At 52.1% G+C, this 23971-nt stretch overlaps 1 protein-coding gene across 1 annotated transcript; it reads left to right on the top strand.

Annotated features, from left to right (window-relative positions):
- Positions 1-1083: 1083 nt before the first annotated feature.
- On the top strand, positions 1084-18538 carry CADM4 (cell adhesion molecule 4). The gene is made up of 9 exons (XM_064293758.1): positions 1084-1155; positions 11652-11798; positions 12749-12901; positions 13365-13499; positions 15001-15165; positions 15255-15345; positions 15903-16075; positions 17327-17455; positions 17953-18538. The coding sequence occupies exons 1-9, from the start codon at positions 1092-1094 to the stop codon at positions 18060-18062; spliced, it is 1167 nt and encodes a 388-aa protein (XP_064149828.1). The 5' UTR covers positions 1084-1091; the 3' UTR covers positions 18063-18538.
- The last annotated feature ends 5433 nt before the right edge of the window (positions 18539-23971 follow it).

Here is a 23971-nt window from a genome sequence, read left to right as displayed (position 1 = left end):
TGAACTCAGGAAGAATACCTCCCCAGGAGGGAGAAGAGACCAAAGTCTGGAAGGCTGAGTCAGCACCAACAATGGAGAGAGAAGCAGCAGCAAGGGCAGAGAAACAAGGACACACAGATAAACAGGGACACAGAGGAGGAGCAGGGTGGAGAACCTGGGACGCTAGGGCCTATGAGGCCTCTACAGGCAATCACTCCCTCCCTGGGGCCCAGGACTCAGGCTTCCCTCCAGTTGGGTCACTTTTGGGGGCCCCTCCCAGGGACCCATGCAGAAAAACGGGTTTTCTGGCCAGGACAGAATGGAGGAAGGGAGGGGCTTGACCCACCCCAAGCCTGAGCCTCAGCCCCACCCTACACTGGGAGATCCTGGACCTGCCCAGACACCCCGCTGCACCCTTCCCTCCCTCACGAGGTGGCTCAGCTCACAGCCTCTCACCAGACACCTTCGCCTTCACACTCACCTGTCCACAGAACACCCTCTCACACTCACCTCTCCCATAACACACTCACCCTCTCTCCTCACAGAACATTCTCCCCTCTCGCGCACCCCCGCACACAAGAGCCAAACCTTCACAGTTACCTTCCCTTCCCCATCTTACCCACCGCCCGCACGGCTCACACCCACCTGCACCTTCACACACTCTGGCAACACTTCTCTCCAACAACACACTCACCTTCACACACTAACACTTCCACACGATGTTCTCACCCTCACACATAGCACATGACAGTGTTCTCACCCTCACACACTCTCACGTCTGCACACCCCCAACCTCGCGGTCTCCCCCTTTCGCACAGCGCCCTCGCCCGGCACCCTCGCAGCACCTTCACGCTCACACGCGACGCCTTCCAGCCCTCGCCCCCCTTATCTCCCCACATCTCGGTGCCCGCATCCTCCCCCCGCCCTTGCCGCCTCGGGTACCCCCGCCCCTCCTCTCCTGCTCCCCCCGGCCCGATGGCCCCGCCCCGGCCTCGGCGCCCCGCCCCCAGGCGGGCAGGGGGCGGGGCGCGAGGGGCGCGAGGGGCGGGGCGGGCGGCGCGGGCGGTGCAGGTGCCGGGCCGGGAGCGAGCGGCGGCGGCGGCGGCGGCACCATGGGCCGGGCCCGGCGCTTCCAGTGGCCGCTGCTGCTGCTGTGGGCGGCCGCGGCGGGGCCAGGTAGGGTCGGGGGCCGGCCGGGCCGGGGCGGGGACGCGCCGCGGTGACAGCCCGGCCGCCGCGGGGCTGCAGAGGCCGAACAATGCGCGCGGAGCCGGGCCGGGCCCCCTCCCCGGGACAAAGCGCAGCGCGGGCCGGGAGCCGGGAGCCGCGGGCGGGGGAGGGGGCGCGGGCCCCGGCCGCCGTGCCGCAGCCCTCCCACCCCGCACAGGCCCCGATCCCGGAGGGGACAAAGGGCCCGAGACCCCCACCACCACCAAGCCCGCCTTCCCGAGGCTGGTCCAGCTGCCCTTTCGTCCGGTCTCTGCGTCCCTTTGCCCGCTCATCTCTGGGTCCTTCTGTCTCTTTCCTTGTCCCCCTACCCTTGTCCTCTGTCCCCCAGCCTCAAAGTCCTGTCCCTCCCTCTCTCTACCCCCCTTTCTCCCTGCCTCCCTGTAGCCCCATCTCTACCCTTTGTCCCCCACCTCTGTGCCCTTTGACTGGGTCATTGTGTCCCCCATCACCCTGTTTCCTCTGTAGTCTGTCCCCCTGTATTTCTGCCTTCCCTCTCTGCCCCCATTTCCCCTCTCTGCCCCGTCTTGCTATCATCCTTGTTTCTCTGTTCCTTTCTCTCTGTCCCCCCTTCTACCCCATCCCCCTGTCTCTGTCCCCTATCTTTGTGTCACCCCTGCTTCTTTAGCCTCCTCTGTTACCCACCTCCCTCTGTATCCCCTCTCTGTCCCACTCTCCCTGTCCTCCGTCTCTCTGCCTCTCTCTCTACCCTTATAACCTCCATCCCAGGACCCTCGTCCCCTTCCTTCATTCCCTCCATCTCTCTCCCTCAGTGCCTCTGGAGAGGAATTGAGTCAGGCAGGGCATCTGAAAGAGCCCTGGGGAGAATGCCATGTGTATGTGTGTGGGGACGTGAGAATGGGGAACACTGGCATGTGGGTACACGTGTGGATTCAGCAGTTGCCTCCCAAACCCTGTCCCCCCCCCCACCCATTCGTACACCCAGGGCATGACTTACAGAGATCCCCCCTCCAGAGCTGGATATCAAGGGAGCCATCCACAGCTCCTTATCCCACACTGTGAAAAGCTGGAGACCCCTGAGATGGGGTGTCCCTGAGGCTGGGGGCAAGGTCAGGAGATGTTACCTGCACACTCACACCCTGACACTGTGTGTGCCTTGAACCTACACAGGTCACCCCCTCATTGGCAGTTTAAAGCTGCTCTTGGGAGGAATGGATGGCTGGGAGGTACTTGGCCAAAACAGAGAGAGATGGATGTTCTGTAGAGATTTGGGAGAGGAGTGTGGCCAGCTGGCACAGGGCTGGGCGCCTGGATTTGAATCCTGGCTCTTGCCATTTGCCACAGCAGCCAAGGACGAAAGTATTTGGCTCTCATTGGACCTCAGTTTCCTTTTCTGTAAAATGAGGATGTTGAACTCAATGACCAGTTCCAGCTTGGACCCTTGTGTGTGTTTCTGGCAATTTGGGTGCAGTTAACACCTTCCGGACTCCAGGGTTTGAGGGTGAAGGGCAGAGTCTCCCTCTCCTCAGGACAAGGCGAAGGGCAAAGCTGACCTGTCACCCTCCACCTTTCTTTCTCCTCTAGTCTTCTGCGATCACTTCAGAACTTTTATCATTGCCTCCTTTCTTTGCGACAGATGCACCACAATTTCCCAGATAAGAGCTTTGGTACCTTAGCTACGTTTCCACTGAATTTTCTGTTTCTTTATTTAGTTTTTTTTTAGCCCTTGAAAATCAGGCTCATAGAATCCTGGAACAGATGAATCCAGTAAACAAAGAACCTGAGGGTTTTTTAGAACCCTTGACATCTTTCAGGATCATAGAATCCCTACAACTTTAAAATTCTCAAACCTCGATGGTTGTTAGCATTCTAGCATTTCGGCATCTTTAGAATTCTGAAATCTTGACCCCTTGAGTTCTTGGCTCTTGACATCTCTGGCATCTGAAATCTTGGAAGCTTAGAATCATGGGGCTTTGGATTCTCAGAATCAGAATACGGCCTGAGATGACCACCTACTCAGTTCAAGAATCCATTCTTCAGCACTTTTGGAGAATAACTCTACAGCCTTGTCCTTTGTCTGATTTTAAAGTCGCTGCTTCCTAGTACCTTAATCTGCTCTGTAAACTTTCTCATATTACATGACGTGGGGCTTGATAGGTTGGCAAAGAGCTAGGTGTCATAAGAAGCTAAGAAACCGGGGTCCCAGACTTGCCCAGGCCTCTCTGGTATGATTTTATGCCAGTCCCTGCCCCTCTCTGAGCCTCTCTTTCCACTTCTGTAAAGCATGGTGTCGGGGCTAGAGTTCATGGTCTCAGAGGGTTCTGCCTGCTTTCCTTCTCGTTAGATATTTCTGAATGGCCTTGGCCACCAGATGGTAGTGGGTTGTCCCTATAGTGCCCTTCCTCTCTCACCTTGCCCAGCCAGCAGAAGTGGGGATGAGAAGTGGGGCCCATTTGTGCCCTTTCAAAAAATTATTCTCTTTCCTGGTTCACTCATGTGCCGAGACAAAAGCAGAAGGGGATAATGAGACCTAATGCCAAAAGAAAGAAGAGTCAGGATCGGGGAGGGCAGGAAGAGGGTGAGGGAGAGAAAAAGAGAGATTGATTGACTGCCCGGAGATGCACACAGGCCAGAAACTGGGTGGAACAGAAAGGAGCAGAGGAAACAGATACGCAGATACAAAGAAAGAACAGAGAGGCTTCAAGAGTTGGGGGCCTTGTGCAGGAGAGCTTGTCGATCCAGAATAATGTTTCCCCCTCAGCGTGACTCACTTTTCCCTGCTGAAGTTCTGACCTGTCACTGACAACAGGGGAACTCTACCCCGACTCTGAATCACCCCAGGGAACAGGTCTTTGGAGGCTTCCATCGCTGACCCCCACCCACCCATGAGCCAGACGCCTGAGCCTCCGGAGCCTGGGGGTGGGGGTCAGGTTCTGCAATAGACTTTAAGACCTCAGGCGCAGCAGGCCTGGGGCCTGGGGTGGGTTAATGTCGTGCGAGCCTGGCCTGTCCCCGTCTTAGGAAGCACAAAGGCAGCTTTCTCTCTCTGGGTGGGGTGTTGGGGGGGTGCCTGGAGACAGACAGACCCGCCAGTGCCCAATGTCCTGTGGCATCAGGACCCAAGCACCCACAGGTTCCCGCCTGTGCAGACCCCAGGCCCATTGGCCTTCAAGGATCCAGGCCCCCAGGCCCCCCACACACGGCAGAGCCTGGGCTGTTCTGGGGAGGGGGGTGAATAGAGGGCACCGGGGGTGGAGGACTGGACAGCGATAACTCAGTGTCACTTGCATCTTTTCTGGAGCAGTAATTCTTGTGCCGACCCCCACTCAGGGGGAACCTCTGGAGGACTCCCCCACCCCCTGGCTGGGCCTGAGGCCAGAATCCAGGGAGTTCCAAATATCCTGGGAATGTGGGGACCACAGGGGGGGCTTTGTGTGTGAGACTGCTGACTCACCCCCACGCCCCCATCTGATGGCCTGGGTCCCCAGATAGGAGGGGGCCAAAGGGCTGGGGGAAGACGGGACTGTAATTCTGAGGGTTGAGGACTGTGGATCTGGGGTCAAAAGTTTCCGGGAGAGGAGGGGGCTGGGGACCTGGACTCCTGGGCCTGAGGGAGGAGGGGCTGGGGACCTGGACTCCTGAGTCTGAGGGAGGAGGGTCTGGGGACCTGGACTCCTGGGCCTGAGGGAGGAGGGTCTGGGGACCTGGACTCCTGAGTCTGAGGGAGGAGGGTCTGGGGACCTGGACTCCTGGGCCTGAGGGAGGAGGGGCTGGGGACCTGGACTCCTGAGTCTGAGGGAGGAGGGTCTGGGGACCTGGACTCCTGGCTCTGAGGGAGGAGGGTCTGGGGACCTGGACTCGTGGGCCTGAGGGAGGAGGGTCTGGGGACCTGGACTCCTGGGCCTGAGGGAGGAGGGTCTGGGGACCTGGACTCCTGAGTCTGAGGGAGGAGGGTCTGGGGACCTGGACTCCTGGCTCTGAGGGAGGAGGGTCTGGGGACCTGGACTCGTGGGCCTGAGGGAGGAGGGTCTGGGGACCTGGACTCCTGGCTCTGAGGGAGGAGGGTCTGGGGACCTGGACTCCTGGGCCTGAGGGAGGAGGGGCTGGGGACCTGGACTCCTGAGTCTGAGGGAGGAGGGTCTGGGGACCTGGATTCCTGGGTCTGAGGGAGGAGGGTCTGGGGACCTGGACTCCTGAGTCTGAGGAAGGAGGGTCTGGGGACCTGGACTCCTGGCTCTGAGGGAGGAGGGCCTGGGGACCTGGACTCCTGGGTCTGAGGGAGGAGAGTCTGGGGACCTGGACTCCTGGGTCTGAGGGAGGTGGGTCTGGGGACCTGGGCTTCTGAATCTGAGGGAGGAGGGAGCTAGGACCTGGACTCCTGGGCTGGGGGCCTGGATACCTGGGTCTGATGGAGGAAGGTCTAGGGGCCCCAGATTCCTGGGTCTGAAGGAGAAGAGGTATGGGGTCTTGGGCTTCTTGGTCTGAGGGACTGAGGGTCGAGAGGGCTGGCTCTTAAACTCCTTGGCCCTAAGGGAGGCGGGGGAGCTTGGGGTACATACTGCTAGGTTCTGAGACAGGAAGGGGCTGGGGGTCCCACTTCAGGTTTCCGAGGGAGGAGGGGCTGGGACCCTGACGCCTAGGTCCTGCGAATACAGGCGCGCCTTCACAAGGCTGAGCTAGGGAAGAATTGATGCTTTGTGCAAGGATGTTCGGACTCCGCCATTGATGGGGGGCTGATGGGGGGTTCGGTCAGGACGAAGGGATATACCACCTCCCTGGGGGAGCAAGGAGGGAAAGAGGCATGATGCCATGAGCCCACTGGGGAGTGGATAAGGAGTGGGTGGCTGTGACCTTCCCAGAACTGTGACCTTGAGACTCCCTTGGGTATTTGCTGACTCAGGACCCAGGAAGTGCTCCCCCCACCCTGCTTAGTCTCCGTGGAAACATCCACCAGCTGTGTACTCCAGACCCCCTGGCTCCTGGCTGTTGAAGGAGGAGGGGGCTGGAGGCCCAGACTCCTGTGTCTGAAGTGGGGGAGAAGTCTGGGGGCTTGGACTCCTGGGCTTTAAGGGAGAAGGATGCTAGGAACCCAGTCTCCTAGGTCCTGATGGAGGAGGGAGCTGGGGGCCAGACTTCTGGGTTCTGGGAGAGGAGGAGGTTGGAGCCTGGATTCCTCAGTCAGAGGGAGGAGAAAGTCAAGGGTCAGAATCCTGGGTCCTGAGGGAGGAGGGGGCGGAGGCTGGATTCCTGGGTCTCTAAATATCACCTGCTCAGCCTCTCTCTTTCCCAAACCCTCCCTTGTCCCTTTTTCCAGACACCATCCCCATGACGACTCCAGGCTGTCAACACGGTTTAAAGGGCCAGTGCCCCAGTCCCAAAAGCTCAACCCCTCTCTGACCAAAAGTCCCGCCCCCACCACCCCCAACCCTGAAACAAAAGCTGCCAGGACATTAATATTCCAGGCACAGTCACTGTTGGTTACTGAGTCCTCAGGAGGGGGAGGGAGTAGGACAAAAGCCCCCCCACCTTCACCCCATGTACACCCTCAAGCAGAGAGCAGAGGATAAGTTTTGGGGGGCAGATCCAGAGATCCTGATGGCTCCCAGGAGATGGTTATTTCTGCCACTGACTTGCCCTGGGACCCCTTAGCCTCATTCTCCGCATCTGTAAAATGGGGGTGGGGGGGATTAGCTGGCATTAGACTAGCCCTGGGTTCCAAAATCCATGGATAGGCTTCAAGATGTTTTTTTTAAGTGCCCAAATGTGCCGACCAGTCTTCATGTGCATGGGCATATTTCCAGAGGTTATAATCACAACAGCCTTGCAGAGAGAACTCCCTGAGCTTCAGGCATTGGGCCCATCCATATGGGGCAGGCGCTGGCATCATCCCCATTTTACAGATGGGGTCATTGAGGCTCCAAAAAGTTAAGCCCAAGGTCACACAGATGGCAAGTGGTCCTGGTGTACGATGAGAATAATGATGTCATGAGCTCCTTGTGAGGCTGAAACCATATACTGCCTGAGAAGTGTCATTTATTCAGCAAGCTCCCCAGACATGTACTGAGTGCCAGGCACACTTCTAGGCACTAGGGGTAAATCCAACAGATTACATCGTTGCCTTCATGGTGTGTATTTTCTAGTCATGAAGGACAGACAATAAACAAGTAAACAAATTAATCAGATAGTCTCAGTGAAGTTTCCAGAAATTTCCATAGAGGAAATAAAACAGTAATAATGAAATATAAAGTGTTCCGGAGGCGAAAGGATGGGCAGTGAGGGAAGGCCTCTCTGAGGAGGTGTCAATGCAAGCAGAGACCCAAATGAGAACAGAAGGCAGCCCTGGGATAATCGGGGGAAGAACATTCCAGGCAGAGAGAAGAGCAAGTGCAAAGGCCCTGAGGTGGGAACAAGCTCAGTGTGTTTGAGGGACATCAAGGTCAGTGAGGCTGGAGTGAACTGAGTGGTCATAACCATGGTCAGGCCACACAGCATCTTGAAGAGCTGGGGAAGGAATCTAGATTTTATTCTAAGTGTAACGGGCAGCCCTCGGGAAGGTTTAAGCAGAGAGGTGACTTAATCTGATTTAGCTTTTTGAAAAATCCATCTGGCTGCTGTGTGGAGAATGGCTTGGGGAGAGACAGGCATAGAAGCAGGGAGACCCTTGAGTACGCTTTTGAAGTGTCCAGGTGAGAGGTGATATTTTGGTCTAGGGTGAGGGTAGGGGATGTAGACGAAGGTGAATAGATTCGGGAGGTGTTTTAGAGCTAGAATGGACAGATCTTGCTGATAGAATGAGTGGATGTTTGCGTGTGTGAAAGAGCAAGAGCTTGGATAATTCCTAAGTTTTGACCAGAGCAACTGGGTGGATGATTCTGACATTTACTGAGATTACAAAAACTCGAGATGAAGAAGTTTAGGGCAAGGGTTGGACGTGTTAAGTTTGATATTCCAGGAAGCACTGGGTACACCTCAAATAGTGGCTTAAATACCCAAAGTTTATACTCAAACATGAAAAAAAGTCCAGAAGTAGGAGTCCAGGGCTGTTATGGCAGCCCCACATCATCACCAGAAACACAGGCACTTTCCAGCACTTTGTTCCACCATTCCTAATGCTCTTGTCTTTGTGGTCCAATATGGCTGCCAGAACTCCAGCCATCACATCCTAGCTTCAGTCAGCACAAAAGTGACCTGGTGGAAAAATAACTTGTCCTTTTTGTTTAAGAAGCCCTCCCCAAATTACCATGTGTTGCTTTTGCTTACATCCAATTGGACAAAACTTTGTTACCTGGCCTCACCTACCCATAAGGGACGCTGGGAAATATCTCTTTCAGCAGAACATAGGACAACCATAAAATGTGATCAGGGCTTTTTTTGCTGAAGAGAAGAGGAAGGAGGGATGTAAGGGAAGGCAGCCTGCTGTTTCTGCCTCCACCCACCAGAATTAATCTTTCCCAGCCCTCTGTCCCCAAATCAGGTTAACTGTCCTGCTTACAGGGAATGTAACATCTTTGATGGGGTAATACTGTGATTTGTGCCTACTCCCCCATAAATCTCAAAGGCAGGGACCTCATGTGTCTCATCTCTGGACACCCAGCCCCTGAAAACCTATCAGCTGCTCAGGAAACACTCAAATGAATGAATGAATGAGACCCTGAGACAGAATGAAGGAGACATGAAGAGCTAGCTATCCAACATTTAAAGATTAATAACCAGATCTGATCATGACACTGCCCTGCTTCAAAACCTCCTCTGGTCTTCAGGATAAAAGCTAATCTCTGAGCTTGGCATTCTATGTCCTTCAAAACCTCATCCCACTTAATATGATCAGCCTCCCTCCACCACCCCTCACCAATGCCGCACACTCCACCCAGACACGGGGGAGCGGATATGGATGCAGGAGATGGGATCAGAGAGGTCTGGATGCTGTGATCTTGGGCAAGTCATTTCATCTCCCTGGGCTGATGTTCTCACCTATAAGATGGAGATGGGAAAAAAAAAGAGGATTGATGATAGCACCTAACTTATACAGGTATTGTGATGATTAAATGGAATTGTATAGGTAATATCCTTTAGCCCAGGGCCTGGCACAGCAAGTGCCTAATCAATGATAACTGTTGTGGTTATCGAGGGGGGCTGTGGTGTTTCAGTGGTAGAATTCTTGCCTTCCTTGCAGGAGACCTGGGTTTGATTCCCAACCAATGCACCTCATGTATAGACACCACCTGTCAGTGGAGGCTTGTGTACTGCTATGATGATGAACAGATTTCAGCAGAACTTCCAGACTAAGACAGACTAGGAAGAAAGGCCTGGCAATGTACTTCTGAAAATCAGCCAGTGAAAACCCTGTGGATCACAACCATTCAATCCGCAACCAATCCATGTGGAGCAGGCAGCATTTTGTCCGAACTGCATGCGTTGCCCTGAGTCGGGGACCAACTCAACGGCAGCTAACAATAACAACAGTTGTGGTTATTGCTATTTTGAAGGTGACAACAACAATGGTGGGGATGGTGGTGGTGATGATGAGTCTCAACTTTGAGCTTTTCTATATGCTGTTTCCTTTGCTGGAAGCACCCCCTTTCTAATCCCCCACCTGGTTCCTCTGATCAGGATAGGTTGACTTTGGTAAGAAGCAGCACTGACATTTCAACGACTTTACAAAAAACTGTATTTCTCGCTCATGCGTGTCACAGTCCTGTGTAGGTCATGGGGGACAGTCAGTCAGGAACCCAGGCTCCTCCATCTTGTCACCCTGACCTCTTCTGGAGTCCTTGGAGTCCTCTCCACTCAGCTTGCATGAAGGATTGTGTGGGAGATGGGCCAGGCCTGGAAAAGGCGTTTATCTCTTTCATCTCTATCCCGCTGTCCAGCAATAAGTCCCACATTGCTGTGTGACGTGGAGTTGCCATGGACTCAGCTCCAACTCATGGTGACCCCCATGTGTGCAGAGTAGAACTGTACTCCATAGGGCTTTCAAAGCAGATCGCCAGGCCTTCTGAGGTGCCTCTGGGTGGGTTTGAACTGCCAACATTTTGGCTCCTAATCTAGCTCTTAACCGTTTCCACCACCCAGGAACTCATAACAGGTTACATGGGCTGGATTAACTACAAAGGATGCTGGAAAATGTAGCTTAATTGTGTGTTGTATCACTTAACACACTTCCCAAAATTTAATGGCTTAAAACAACCACCACTTTATTCGCTCACCACCCAGGCGGTCAGCAATTTGGGCTGGATCCAGCTGGGCAGTTCTTCTCTCGATCTTAACTGGGGTCACTCCTGCGGCTACAGTCATCTGGTGGTGCAACTGATCCAGGACGGCCACACTCACAAGTCTGGCAGTTGGTGCTGACTGTTGGCTGGGCTTCCCGCTCTGTGTGGTCTCTCATCTTCAAAGAGGCTCATCCAGGCATCTTCACGAAACAATCTTAGGGGCAGCAAGAAGGCAAGAGCAGAAGCTGCAAGGCTTCTTGAGGCCTAAACTCCAGAACTCGTACATTAAAAAAAAAAAAAAAAAACACCCCATTGCTGTCGAGCTGATTCCGACTCATGGTGACCCCATCTGTTACAGAGTAGAACTGCCCCATAGGGTTTTCTTGCTTGTAATCTTTATGGCAGCAGATTGCCAGGCCTTTCTTCCACAGCACCAGTGGATGGGTTCAAACTGCCAATCTTTAGGTTAGTAGTCAAGCACAAACTATTTGCACCACCCAGAGTACAACATCACTTCCAGAAAATTCTATCGGTCAGAGCAAGTCACAAGACCTACCCAGATTCCAGGGTGTGGAGTACCTCCTCCTTCATGGGAGGAATGCGAAAGTCAGCTTGCAAGGGGCAGGTGCAGGGATGCAAAAAATATTGTGAGTATTGCAACCCTCTTTGTAGACAAGCCACATGTGCCCAGGTGTGAAAGATGGGGTTTGGTGTACACACAGCAGTCTCACACCTGGTAAACTTTTGCTCACTGTTTTTATTTTATGATGATTTCTTTTTAAAAATTGTGCTAAATGTGTATGTAACAGATCATTTGTCTTTTCAACATTCTTCACGTGTACAATCCAGCGACATTTGTTAACGTTTATCATATTGTTCAACCTAATTCGGTTCCACGTTTTTCCATCACCCTTAGCAGAAGCTCAGTGTCCCCTAACTTGCTCACTCTTTAAGACCCAGATTCAACATAGTTTCTTCCCAGCAGCCTTCTCTGACCACTGGGCTCCCCAGGCAATCCTAGTCTTCCTTTCCTCTGGGCTCCTAGCACGCCCTGTGCAGCCCAGTTAGAGTGCGTAACACTGGATTCTGACTGCAACTCCTCCAGAGCATGGAGCAGGTTTTATCCATCTCCTGGACTCCAGCCCCCAGGAAGTGGGTGTAAGGAACTGAAGGAGAAGGCTTGGAGGTTTGGGTGGGCGAGGAGCAGAAGGAGAAAGGAAAGGTTGATTTGTAGCTCTCAAGCCGTCTCCTATTCTGTCTCTTTCTCTACAGGGACAGGACAGGAAGTACAGACTGAGAATGTGACAGTGGCTGAAGGCGGGGTGGCTGAGATCACCTGCCGTCTGCACCAGTATGATGGGTCCATAGTTGTCATTCAGAACCCAGCCCGGCAGACCCTCTTCTTCAATGGCACCCGGGGTGAGTGCTGGGAACCAGAATCTTGAGTCTTGAAGGAGGGAAGGGCTGGGGCTTGGATTTCTGGGTCTGAGGGAGGAAGGGGCTGGGGACCTGGACTCCTGGGTCTGAGGGAGGAAGGGGCTGGGGCCTGAATTCCTGTGTCTGAGGGAGGAGGAGGCTGGGGGCCTGAATTCCTGGGTCAGAGGGAGGAGGGGGTTGAGGGTCTGGACTCCTGAGTCTGAGGGAGGAGGGGGCTGGACACCTGAACTCTTGGGTCTGAGGGAAGAAGGAGTTGGGGGCCTGGACTTCTGGATCTGAGGGAGGAGGGGTCTGGGTTTGAGGGAGGAGGAAGCTGGGGGCCTGAATTCCTGGGTCTGAGGGAGGAGGGGCCTGGGGACCTGGACTTCTGGGTCTGAGGGAGGAAGGGGCTGGGGCCTGAATTCCCTGGCCTGAGGGAGGAGGAGGCTGGGGGTCTGGACTCCTGAGCCTAAGGGAGGAGGGGGCTGGGGCCTGGACTCCTGAGTCTGAGGGAGGAGGGGGCTGTGGGCCTGGACTCCTGGGTCTGAGGGAGGAGGGGGCTGGGGGCCTGGACTCCTGGGTCTGAGGGAGGAAGGGGTTGGGGTCTGTACTCCTCAGCCTGAGGGATGATGGGCTGGGGGCTGGACTCCTGGGTCTGAGGAAGGAGGGGGTTGGGGGCCTGGACTCCTGGGTCTGAGGGAGGAGGGGGCTGGGGGCTGACTCCTGGGTCTGGGGAAGAGGGGGCTGGGGGCTGTACTCCTGGGTCTGAGGGATGAAGGGGCTGGGGGTTTGGACTCCTGGGTCTGTAGTCAGGAGGGTCTGGATCATCCTGGGAGTAAACGGTGTGGGCACCTCAGACTCAAGTATGGCTGGAGAAAAGAGGGCTGGAGAAGGGGTGGGATTCTGGAGGCCAGGACTTCCCAAGTTCATCCCTTCCCCTTCACCCCCTCTAGCCCTGAAGGATGAGCGTTTCCAGCTTGAGGAGTTCTCCCCACGCAGGGTGCGGATCCGACTCTCCGATGCCCGCCTGGAGGACGAGGGGGGCTACTTCTGCCAGCTCTACACGGAGGATACCCACCACCAGATCGCCACGCTCACCGTACTGGGTAACGGCCTCCCCCTCCTTTTTCCTCTGCTTTCCTTTTATCCTGAGATGGACTGACCTGCCTATTTTTAACTTCCTGGACATCTTGGAGGAGCCCTGGTCGCACAGTGGTTAAGCACTCAGCTCCTAACGGAAAGGTCAGCAGTTCTAACCCACCAGCTGCTCCATGGGAGAAAGATGTGGCAGTCTGCTCCCAGAAAGATTAAGGCCTTGGAAACCCTGTGCGGGCAGTTCTCCCCTGTCCTGTAGGGTCGCTGTGAGTTGGAATTGACTGGATGGCAGCGATTTGGCTTTTGGTTTGGGACATCTTGGCCCCAGTAAATATGGTCTTCCTGACCTGTGGCCTCTGTGTTTAATCCGTGCTACCTGGACCCTGGTTCCCCTTAATCCTGGGGGCTGGTCACTTTGGGCCCACGTCTGTGTCTCCCTTGACTGCTCCCCTTACTCCCCTCTCCCTGCGGCAGTGGCCCCCGAGAATCCCGTGGTGGAGGTCCGGGAGCAGGCAGTGGAGGGCGGCGAGGTGGAGGTCAGTTGCCTCGTTCCACGGTCCCGCCCGGCTGCCATCCTGCGCTGGTACCGTGACCGCAAGGAGTTGAAAGGTACCTGGGGGTGGGATGCCGGCGAGGGCGGGACATGAGGCAGGGCTGCTGGGTTAGGGCTTAGAAAAGAGGCGGTCTGCGGGCGGGGCTTGGGCGGGGTTTCTCCGATGGGGAGCCTGGAAAAGAGGCCTGTTCTATGGGCGTGAGCTTGGAAAAAAGTCAGGATTCTCAGAGGGCTCAGAAAAGAGAGGGATTCCATGGGTGCGGAGCTCAGAAAAGAGAGGGATTCCATGGGTGCGGAGCTCAGAAAATAGTACCAATTCTAAGAGGATGGAGATTGGAAATAAATCGGGATTCAAAGAAGATGAGCTTGGGGAAGAGGCAGGTCCCTTAGGAGTAGTGTTTGAAGAAAGACCAGAATTTTTTTAAAGAGGCAATTTTTTTTTTTTTTTTATCTTGGATGGGGCTTGGAGGTTATTGGGAAAATGGTGAGTTCTGTGTGAACAGAGATTGGAGGAGAGAGCGTACCAGTCCTGACAGCTACTTACCACTCTGTATGCAGCTGTTGAACGAATCGAACATTCGGAAGGGGTTTGAGTGAATGCGGGAGGAAATTTGGGATAGGCTTGGTTTGGGAAGGGCTTGGAAGACTAGAGGAGAGGCATGTAGGTAAGGGACAAAAGCTTGGTAAATACAGTCATCCCCTCATAATGTCTGTTGGGGCAAGGTCCCACCATGTATGTCTATGGGCCCATAAGGTTTTTCTTTTTTTAAAAAAGGGAAAGCAGCTCTCCTTTTATTATTTCCTCATCATGGTTTTAAAGACCTCAAACCCCTGGAGTGAATGAGGTTCTAGGGTGTATCCCAGCCCCCACAGTGCCTCCTCCTCCACCGCCACTACCACCTCCTCCTCCTTCTTCCCCTCCTCCTGGCTTCATTCACCCGTCCCAGCGCCTTGCAGCGGTTCACTCCCTGTGCAGGGCAGCGCCTGCCATGGTTCTTTTGCTCCTGCCTTGGCCCCGGTGGGGGCACCAGCTGGGCCTGGTTATGCTCACGGGCTTGGGGCGGTGGTGGCCACACATGACCAGGGAGCAGTCCCAACAGGACCGGTGGCAGTCAGGGCCACCACTGCCAGCAGCACTCTGGACACCCACACACCCGCACCCAGCCTGGTCCCCATGTGCCCCTCACCCTGCACCCAGGTATGTGAAAAGTCCTGATCTGGCTGCCAGTGCAGCCCCTGCCCGGCTAGTAGCGGCACACCTGGCAAGGCCAGCCTCCTGTATCCAGTAGATACAGCTCTGGAGCTTTGTTCTGTGGGCTCCCATAAGGTTTTAATATAATAAGCTTTATGGGGGTTGGTTCGTAACTACAGAGTACCTGTATATAATATAATGTTCACACAACGTCCAAATCACATAATGTCCAATTTTGCAGACTATATCATGGATGTTAATCAGGACATGACTGTAGGTTGCTGTGGGATTTGCTGAGGAGGGGACAGTCCTGGGTGGGTGGGTCCAGAATCCTTGTCTGACTGTATTTGGGCGGCACCTGGCAGGAGTGAGCAGCCAACAGGAAAATGGCAAGGTCTGGAGAGTGATAAGCACAGTGCGGTTTCGGGTGGACCGCAAGGACGACGGCGGTATTATCACCTGTGAGGCACAGAACCAGGCGCTGCCCGCTGGACACAGCAAGCAGACACAGTATGAGCTGGATGTACAGTGTAAGTGCCCCCAATGTCATCCCAGGGTGGTCCCTTGTCCGGTATAATGACCCAGACATCCACTCTGCCTTTTCACTTCTTTCCCACAGACTCCCCTACTGCCCGGATCCATGCCTCCCAGGCTGTGGTGAGGGAGGGAGACACACTGGTGCTGACCTGTGCTGTAACAGGGAACCCCAGGTGAGCTCTGGGGCCCCGAGGAGAAGAGGGCTGGGGCCTAGACTCCTGGGTCCTCAGCAAGGAGGGGTTTGGAGGCTCAGACTCCTGGGTCCTGAGGAAGGAATCTGTGGGGTCTTCGACTCTTGGATTCTGAAGGGGAAATGGACTGTGGCCTAGGATTCCTGAGATCCTGGTGATGGCTGGGAACTGAGCCTGGAACTGTTGGTTTGCTGAGAAGGAAAGGACTAGAGGAGCCCTATTATTTTGGGGTCCCTGTGGGATGATGCAGAACGTTTGTGCTCAGCTACTAACCTAAAGATTCATAGTTTGAAGTCATCTGGTAGTGCCACAGAAAGGCCTGGCAGTCTGCTTCCATAAAGATTATAGCCAAGAAAACCCTATGGAGCAGTTTTATTCTGTAACACATGGGGTCTCCAGGAATTGATTCCAGACAGTGGGCTACGGGCTAAGGGCAGGGTGGGAATTGCCTGTCCAGATTCCTGCGAAACATGAATTGGGAGCTGGTACCCGAGTCCTTAATTCTCACTATCCTTTGCTCACCTTCCCCCTTACCCCAGGCCAAACCAGATCCGCTGGAACCGCGGAAATGAGTCTCTGCCAGAGCGGGCCGAGGCTCTGGGGGAAACGCTCACGCTTCCAGGGCTAGTGTCAGCGGATAACGGCACCTACACTTGCGAGGCATCGAACAAGCATGGCCACGCGAGGGCGCTCTATGTGCTTGTAGTCTACGGTGAGGGAAGACTGCGGCAGGCCTGGGGGCGGGGCTCGGTCCCTAAAGCTCTCGCGCAAACCACCGTGCCCTGGGTGGGATGGGGCTTTGGGAATGGGCTCAAAGGTCCAGGGCAGAAGGTCCACAGTTGCGTTTGAGGGGCGGGGTTTGTGCAAAGCTAATATTCAGGGCGTCAACAGCTAACACGGTTCAATAGTTCCGGGGCCAGACCGACGGTCTGGGTTCAAATTCAGCTTTGCTGTGCCTTATTGCAGTGTGGTGGTTAAGCGCTTGGCTGCTAACCAAAAGTCAGCGGTTTGAGCCCACCAGCCGCTCCGCCAGAGAAAGATGTGGCAGTCGGCTTCTGTAGAGATATCCAGCCTGGAAACCCTATGGGGCTGTTCTACTCTGTCCTAGAGGGTTGCTACCAGTCGGAATCGACTCGATAGCAACGGGCTTGTTTTGGGGGGGTTTATTTTTGCCTTAAGTTTCCACATCAGTAAAGTGGAAATAAACAATAGCACCTACCTCATAGAGTTGTGAGGGTCATATGCACTAAATGTGTAAAGTGGTTGGAATGGTCCCTAGCTCATAATAAGTGGTATGTGTTTAGCTCTTATTATAGTGGGGCCAGGAGGGACCAATCCCTGGAGAAGGACATCATTTTTGGTAAAGGGTCAGTGAAAAAGAGGAAGACCCTCAATGAGATGGCTTGACACAGTGGCTGCAACAATGGGTTCAAACAGAGCAATGATTGTGAGGATGGCACAGGACGGGGCAGTGTTTCGTTCTGTTGTACACAAGGTTGCTATGAGTCGGAACCGACTCTCTGGCACCTAGCAATAACGACAACATGGAGAGGCAGGAATTTTGGAAGTGGTTGGCTCCTAGCCCAGCATTTTAACTAACTGGAGCGTTGTAGATAAGGTGGGAAGGAAATGGGACCTGAGGTTCTGTGGGGGAAGAAACAGTAAAAAGAAAAGGAGTATGCGGTTTCTGTGTGGGAGGAGGGAAAAAGCAGGGCGTATATTAACTAAGGGGATAGAGGAGTGGAGACAAGCAGTGTGCAAACCAATGAACATTCATTCCTTGAGGAAACAAGGCATCTGGAAGAGTGGAGTCATGAGATGGGGCCACAAGATGGCAGTAATTTTTGAAGGGGGTGGCACATAAAGGGGCACGGCTAGGTGTGGTGTGCAGAATGGGTTAAGAGTTTGGCAGCGCTACGACCATCCTCTGGTGACCTGGTACTGCGCCCTGTCCCTCTGGCAGACCCCGGTGCTGTGGTAGAGGCTCAGACATCGGTGCCCTACGCCATTGTGGGCGGCATCCTGGCGCTACTGGTCTTTCTCATCATTTGTGTACTGGTGGGCATGGTCTGGTGCTCGGTACGACAGAAGGGTGAGTGGGGCGGGGCCTGGGCTCAGCGAGGGGTGTGGTTGGCTGTGGGATTCGGGAAGGGGCGGGGCCTAAAGTCCGGACTCGGAAGAGGGCGTTAAAACCAGGATAATGAGGGGGCAGGGCCTGGATCCAAGATTGGAAACCTAGTGGGGACTTGAAGCCCAGATCCTGAAAAGGGCTAGGCTTTCGGCCGGCCGAGGACTCTAAAAGGGAAGAAATTTAAGAATCTGAATTAAGGGCACAAGCTTGAAGAAAACAATTTATCTTTTGCTGGGTTTATTGGGAGCAGAGCAAGGGATGAGGGTTCCTGAACTTTTGGAACCTTCCTAATTCTGCTTTTACTTCTTTCTCTGCCATTGTTTTGCTATTCCCTGAACTTGACTCCCTGTGGGTTCTGTTCCCCCTCTTCCTTCATGCGGTGTCTGTCTCGTATATTTCTGTCCAACGTCTGGGTCTGCATATATGTTCCTTCTGCATGGGACTGCGTCGCCTCTCAGGCTCCTATCTGACCCACGAAGCCAGTGGCTTGGATGAACAGGGAGAAGCAAGAGAAGCCTTCCTCAATGGCAGCGATGGACACAAGCGGAAAGAAGAATTCTTCATCTGACCCCACCTCCACCCCAGGCCTGGGCCTGGGCTCGGTCGCCCGCACTGCCAGTTGCAAGGAACCAGCAAAGACATTTGCCAGAGTCTGGGATGGTGGGCTTCTCCCCCCACCACTAACACCTCAGACGCTTGGGCAGGGATGGGGCTGTCGGATGACTGGGTCTCTGCCAGGGCCAGCCAGAACTGAGGTCCCAGAGATCTGGGTCCCCTGGGGGCAGGGGCCAAAGGTCCAAACCCCCCAAGTGCAGGGAGGGCAGTAGGAATTGGGTTGGGGGAAGATAACTAGGGGAAGGCCAGGGCCCCTAGGCTGCAGAACCAGGTCTTGTGGGGAGGGGAACAGATTCTGGGAAGGGGGGGTGGGCAGGGAAGGGGAACACAGATTTCTTTGGGGGTCTCAGACCCCATGCCAGCCATTGTAAGAGTTCCACAGAGCTCTGGGCACCTCTTTGCAAAGCCATGTTTGCACGGTGGGGGGAGGGGCGGGGGGAGGGTGTGGAAACAGGGATTCCGTGTCTTTGTGTCATAACTTTGATGGGGGGCGGTGAGGGAGACAGGCCCAACCCTTTTCTCTAAATTCCTCTTCCCCAGGTCCCGGGGCTCCCCTGCCTTCCACCTCCTCCACCCACATCTGTCCCACCCATATTTGTCTCTCTGTCTACCCACTCTTTGGGGGGCCTTCCCCATCTCTCCTCCAGGCCCCCCTGGGAGGGGGAAAGCAGTTGGGGGGGGCACATTGATCTATATGGTTTTATATATAATATATTAAAAAAATCAAAAATCTGTATGAAAATATCAGATTGAACCCCCCCCATTCCTGGCTTTTGCCCCCTTTTTCTTGTTAAAAACAAAAAAAACATGTTTTATATGGGACGGGGAGGGGTTTGGCAATTCCACTAACCACCATTAAACTGAGGAGAGAACAAGTGTTTGGAGTGGCTGTGTGTCTGCCCCTCTGGCCAGGGCTGTATCACTTTGGTAGAAATGGGTGGGGGAAGGGGAGTCTAACAGCTGTTGGTGGGTCCTATGGGACAGGAGAGGGTCCTGACCTCACCGAGGGCATCTCCACCCTCCCGAGAAACCTGTTTTTTTTTTTCTTGGCCACTCTTTTAGCTAAATGGTGCCCTAGTCTTCTCAGAACCCTGGTGGTGCAGTGGTTAAGAGCTACAGCTGCTAACCAAAAGGTCAAATCCACTAACCACTCTTTGGAAATCCTATGGGGCAGTTCTACTCTGCCCTATAGGGTTGCCATGAGTCGGAATTGACTTGATGGCAACGGGTTTGGTTAGTCTTTTCTCTTTGGCCTGAGCTACCCTCTCCCCATCCCGGTGGCCTAGACCCTTATATTGGCTTCTCTCACCCTTCTCATCAGTCTCTAAGGGGGCTTTCATTTACATCTCACCCGGTCCCTACCCTGTTCAAAACTCTTCCCTGGCTTCCATCACCTCTAGATCAAGTCAAAGCTCCTTAGCCTGGCATTCCAGGCCCCTCAATCATTCATTCGTCTAAATTTTAGATGAATGATTCTAATTTTAGAATCTAAAAATATTGAACTCTTATTGTGTGCCAGGTGCTGCTCAGAGGTCTGGAGATCCCCGGTGAATTCAACTGCCAAACGTTAGGTGTTGCGCTCTGCTGTCATTAACTGCACTATTTGTTAGTGACAAACCCCCCCTGCCTGGCAAGGGTCAGCATAAATCCAATTACCAGTTGGAAGAAGACCCAGGCTTCACCTTCCTTTATCTCTACTCCTCGTCACTAGCCATTTCTGTGGCACTTCCTCTTCATCCTGACCACCCAAAGTTAGGTCAAAACATCCCTGGCCACCTGGAACCAGGTCATCAGGTACCAGCCATAGTCTCAGGAATCTGCGCAACTCCCTGCACTTCAGACCAGCCAGCCCCTCTCTCTGCCCCTAGCCCCCTGAGACTAGGTCACAAGCTAGGTCTTGGTCCCTTTCATTAACTGACTGTCCCGCCTTTCCCCGTCCATCGGCCACCCAAAGCTGGTTCCTCAGGAGTTAGGTCTCTGTCCTTACAACTCTCTGCACAGCCCTCTTCTGAATTAGCCACCCTGAGCTAAATCAGAATTTCATTGTCCCTGTGGGTTCGTTAATTCTCAATAATGGCTCATAAAATTCACGGAAAATATTAACTATACTTGCAGTTACCCATTTATTATAACCAGAAAGGATACAAGGAAAAGACTCATCAGGCGTATCTGGGAGAGCTCCTGGCATAGGGCCTCCATTGTCCCCTGGGACAAACCACCCTCTCCAGCATATAGATGTTGTCACCAAATCCAGGAAGCCACCCAAAAAAGAGAGTTCCAAGGCTTAGTGTTCCTTATAAGTCATCGGGACCCCAAAGTATATGCATGACTGGGGTCTTAATGCATAGTTATGATTGGTCCAAGCAGTAAATACGCATTACTTACTGCATCAAGCTCCTGCCTTCCAGAGGCTTGTAGCCAGGGTGGTACCTGTGTACTTATTTACACATGTTTAAAGTTTTTAAGTGTTGCCCAGCCGTTTTAAAAACGACAAAAAACACCTTAATTGTTAGGGCTATTTTCAGAAACCAAAGACAAAAGGCCAAGTCAAATTCTTTGTCCCAAACTGGGGTTAGAGACAGTTTAGCACAAATCTGAAACTTGATCTTCTAGACTTGGAGGACCCAAAGTGAAACACGGTGATCCCATTCTTACCCTCTTGAAGCTTTAGCTAAGGAAGCAGAAAAACTTAATTTCCGATTGCAATAAGTAGTATTAAGATAAAATGCAGAGTATGGGGTTGTGGGGGGCTATTTTAACTTGTTATTATGGAGAACTTCAAACATACATAAATAATAGACAAGACAATTAAATTCCATGTACCCATCACCCCAGCTTCAACAATTCATTGACTCGTGGCCAGTCCTGCTTTATCCACAATGCCACCCACTTCAGTGTTATCCTAAAGCAAATCTGGAGGTGCTGTTTTATAAAGATCAGGGAAAGTCTCTCAGATTGGCATCTGTGCCAAGATACAAATGGTGAGCACAAGGGCAACTGTTGGAAAATCAGAAGGAAAAGCACTTTCTGGTAGAGGGAACAGCAAGAGCAAAGGCCTGAGATGGTAAAGAGATTGTGTTTGAGGTGAAGTGGAGCTAGACAGGAGTGGAATGGATAAATAGGAGAGAAGTGGATGAGGATAGAAAGATAAGCTTGGCCAGGCCAAGGCCCCGGGTTAAGAACGTCTGACTTGGACGACTCGTACTTCAGAACTACCTACCATATAAGCCTACCCGTTGCCATTAAGTCGATTCCGACTCATAGTGACCCTATAGAACAGAGTAGAACTGCCCCAGAGGGTTTCCAAGAAGCGCCTGGTGGATTTGAACTGCTGAGCAGCCGTAGCTCTAAGCCACTACGCCACCAGGGTTTCCAACATAAAGTATTAAAATTTAAGTTAAATACAGGCACTCCCCCGGGTTAATTTTTTTTTTTTTTTGCTCTTTAATGTTATGTAAATTTGCCCTCACTTTGAAATCATTGAACCAAGCCCTACTCCCAACAAATTCTTCATCACAATCACCTTCACTTGCTGCAGGTGCAGCTTTTAAATCATTGAAAAGGTTTTGAGCCTTTTCTTGCATTCAAGTAAGGCTAAATAAGAACTGTGTGCACCTGTTCTGATTTACCTACAAATTCTTAAAGACTCACTTAGGAACGGATCTTGTTTGTAACCCGGGGACTGCCTGTACAATGGTTCATAACAAGCAACACACGCACTACTTTGTGGTGTTCGGGAAAACGTTTTGCAGCGTCAGCCGTTTGTCAACTTGAGGAAGAAGAACCCGTCTGCCATTTTACGTTGGACCACGTTGCTGTTAACACTGTGTCGAGTGTGTAATTTTGGCTTACATTTTCCCCTCATTTACCCTTGTAACCATGCCTCCAAAGCGTAAATCCAATGCTAGTACTGGTGATTCAAGGAAAAGGAGAACGATCACGATTGAAAATAAAATGGAAATAATAAAGCAATCAGAAAGGGGAGAAATGCCATCGGTCATTGGAAAAGCGTTAGGCTACCGTCGGTCAACAGTTGGAAGAATACAGTGAGAATAATGGAATACGTGAAAGGCTGTGCCCCGATGAAAGCAACAATTATCACTAAGCAACACAGCGGTTTAATTATTGAAATGGAAAGGCTATTGATAATTTGGTTAGAGGATCAAAATCAACGTAATATGCCTATTAGCCTTACTTTAGTGCAAGAAAAGGCTCGTAGTCTTTTCAGTGATTTAAAAGCTACACGTGCAGCAAGTGAAGGCGATTGTGAAGAAGAATTTGTTGCAAGCAGGGGTTGGTTCAATCGTTTCAAAGGGAGGGCAAATTTACATAATATCAAAGTGCAAGGTGAAGCAGCGAGTGCAGATATAAGTGCTGCGAGTGACCTTCCTGAAAAGATGGAAAACATTATTGAGGATGAAGGTTATTTGCCAGACCAAATATTTAATGTAAACAAGATGATAGCATTTAAAGAAGACCAGGACCTAAAAACTTCAGAAATGAAAAAATTTTTGACGGAAGAGTTAGCTGAAGCCTTTCGTCTCATTGAAGCAGGGATGGCAAAGTTAGAGGAGCAAGACCCTAATACAGAAAGGTTCACCAAAGTTTACCGTACAGTTAATGAGGGCCTTAGCTGCTACAAGGCCATTTATGACAAGAAAAAGAAACACTCTATACAAACCTGTCTTGATGCCTACTTCAAGAAATTGACTCCAGTAGTAAACCGCTCAGCTCCAGCAGCACAATCAAACCCTGACTCTCCAGCACCAGGCCCTTCATCTCAATAGTAGCCACCTCTCCATCATCTTTTCCTCCATCATCCAAGATATCAATGGAATGAGAGTAAGTGTGTTAACCTTTAATCATGACCTTTTTTCTATCTAAACTGTTTTAAGACCTGTTTCTTTACATTTTTTTTTACAGTACTGTATACTGTTTTTCAGGTTTTTTTTTTTTAACTTTATACCTACACACATACACACAGATCTCTCTTCAGTCCAGTACCGTATGTAGTTACTTTTATTATTACTGCATTATTATGTGCTGTGTTATTAAGATGTTTTAGTGTATTTGAGAGTGTTTCTTGAGTGTTTTATATGCATAGAAAGGTAAAACATATGCTATATACTGTTGTAGGGCAAAAAAAAAATCACAAAGTTTAGTAAAGCAAAAAAAGTTTTAGTTGGCATATATTCAAAAAGGCAAAAGTGGAAAAACGGACAAGAATGCTGCCAGAACCACGTCTGCCCGAGTCCAAAGAGTATTACCAAATAAGCAAGAGTGGGGAAAACAGACAAGCATGCTGCTAGACTCATGTCTGCCTGAGTCTGAGGAATATTACAGAATAAGCAAAAGTGGGAAACCGGACAAGCATGCTGCTAGAGCCGCGGAAGAGTACAGAGTCATCAGTATATATTAACATCACAAAGAGGCAAAACCACTGAAAGCTTCACCTTTTCGCAGATAGGCTAGAAACTGTGATCTCATGTTTGGAGCATCTTTCTTAATAATCATCGCTACAGATTTCATTAACAACGGTCAAAACCGGGGGGAAAAAACCCCCAAACTCATTGCCATCGAGTTGATTCTGACACATGGAGGCCCTACAGGACAGAATAGAACTGCCCCGTAGGGTTTCCAAGGAGTGGCTGGTGGATTTGAACTGCTGACGTTTTGGTTAGGGGCTGTAGCTTTTAACCTCGAAGCCACCAGGGTTTCTATTGGTCCAACAAATTTTCTATTCACTAAATGCTAATAGAAAAGGATAAGAATGGAAACTCTTGTGTTCTGTTTTTTGGCATATGTAAAAGGTTCTCTAAAGATATTTTCCAAGATTATCCTAGCTATTGTCTTTATACCTCC

The sequence above is a fragment of the Loxodonta africana genome, chromosome 11, assembly GCF_030014295.1.
Source record: "Loxodonta africana isolate mLoxAfr1 chromosome 11, mLoxAfr1.hap2, whole genome shotgun sequence".
Taxonomy (NCBI): Eukaryota; Metazoa; Chordata; class Mammalia; order Proboscidea; family Elephantidae; genus Loxodonta; species Loxodonta africana.
This window is presented reverse-complemented; position numbering and strand designations above follow the sequence as displayed.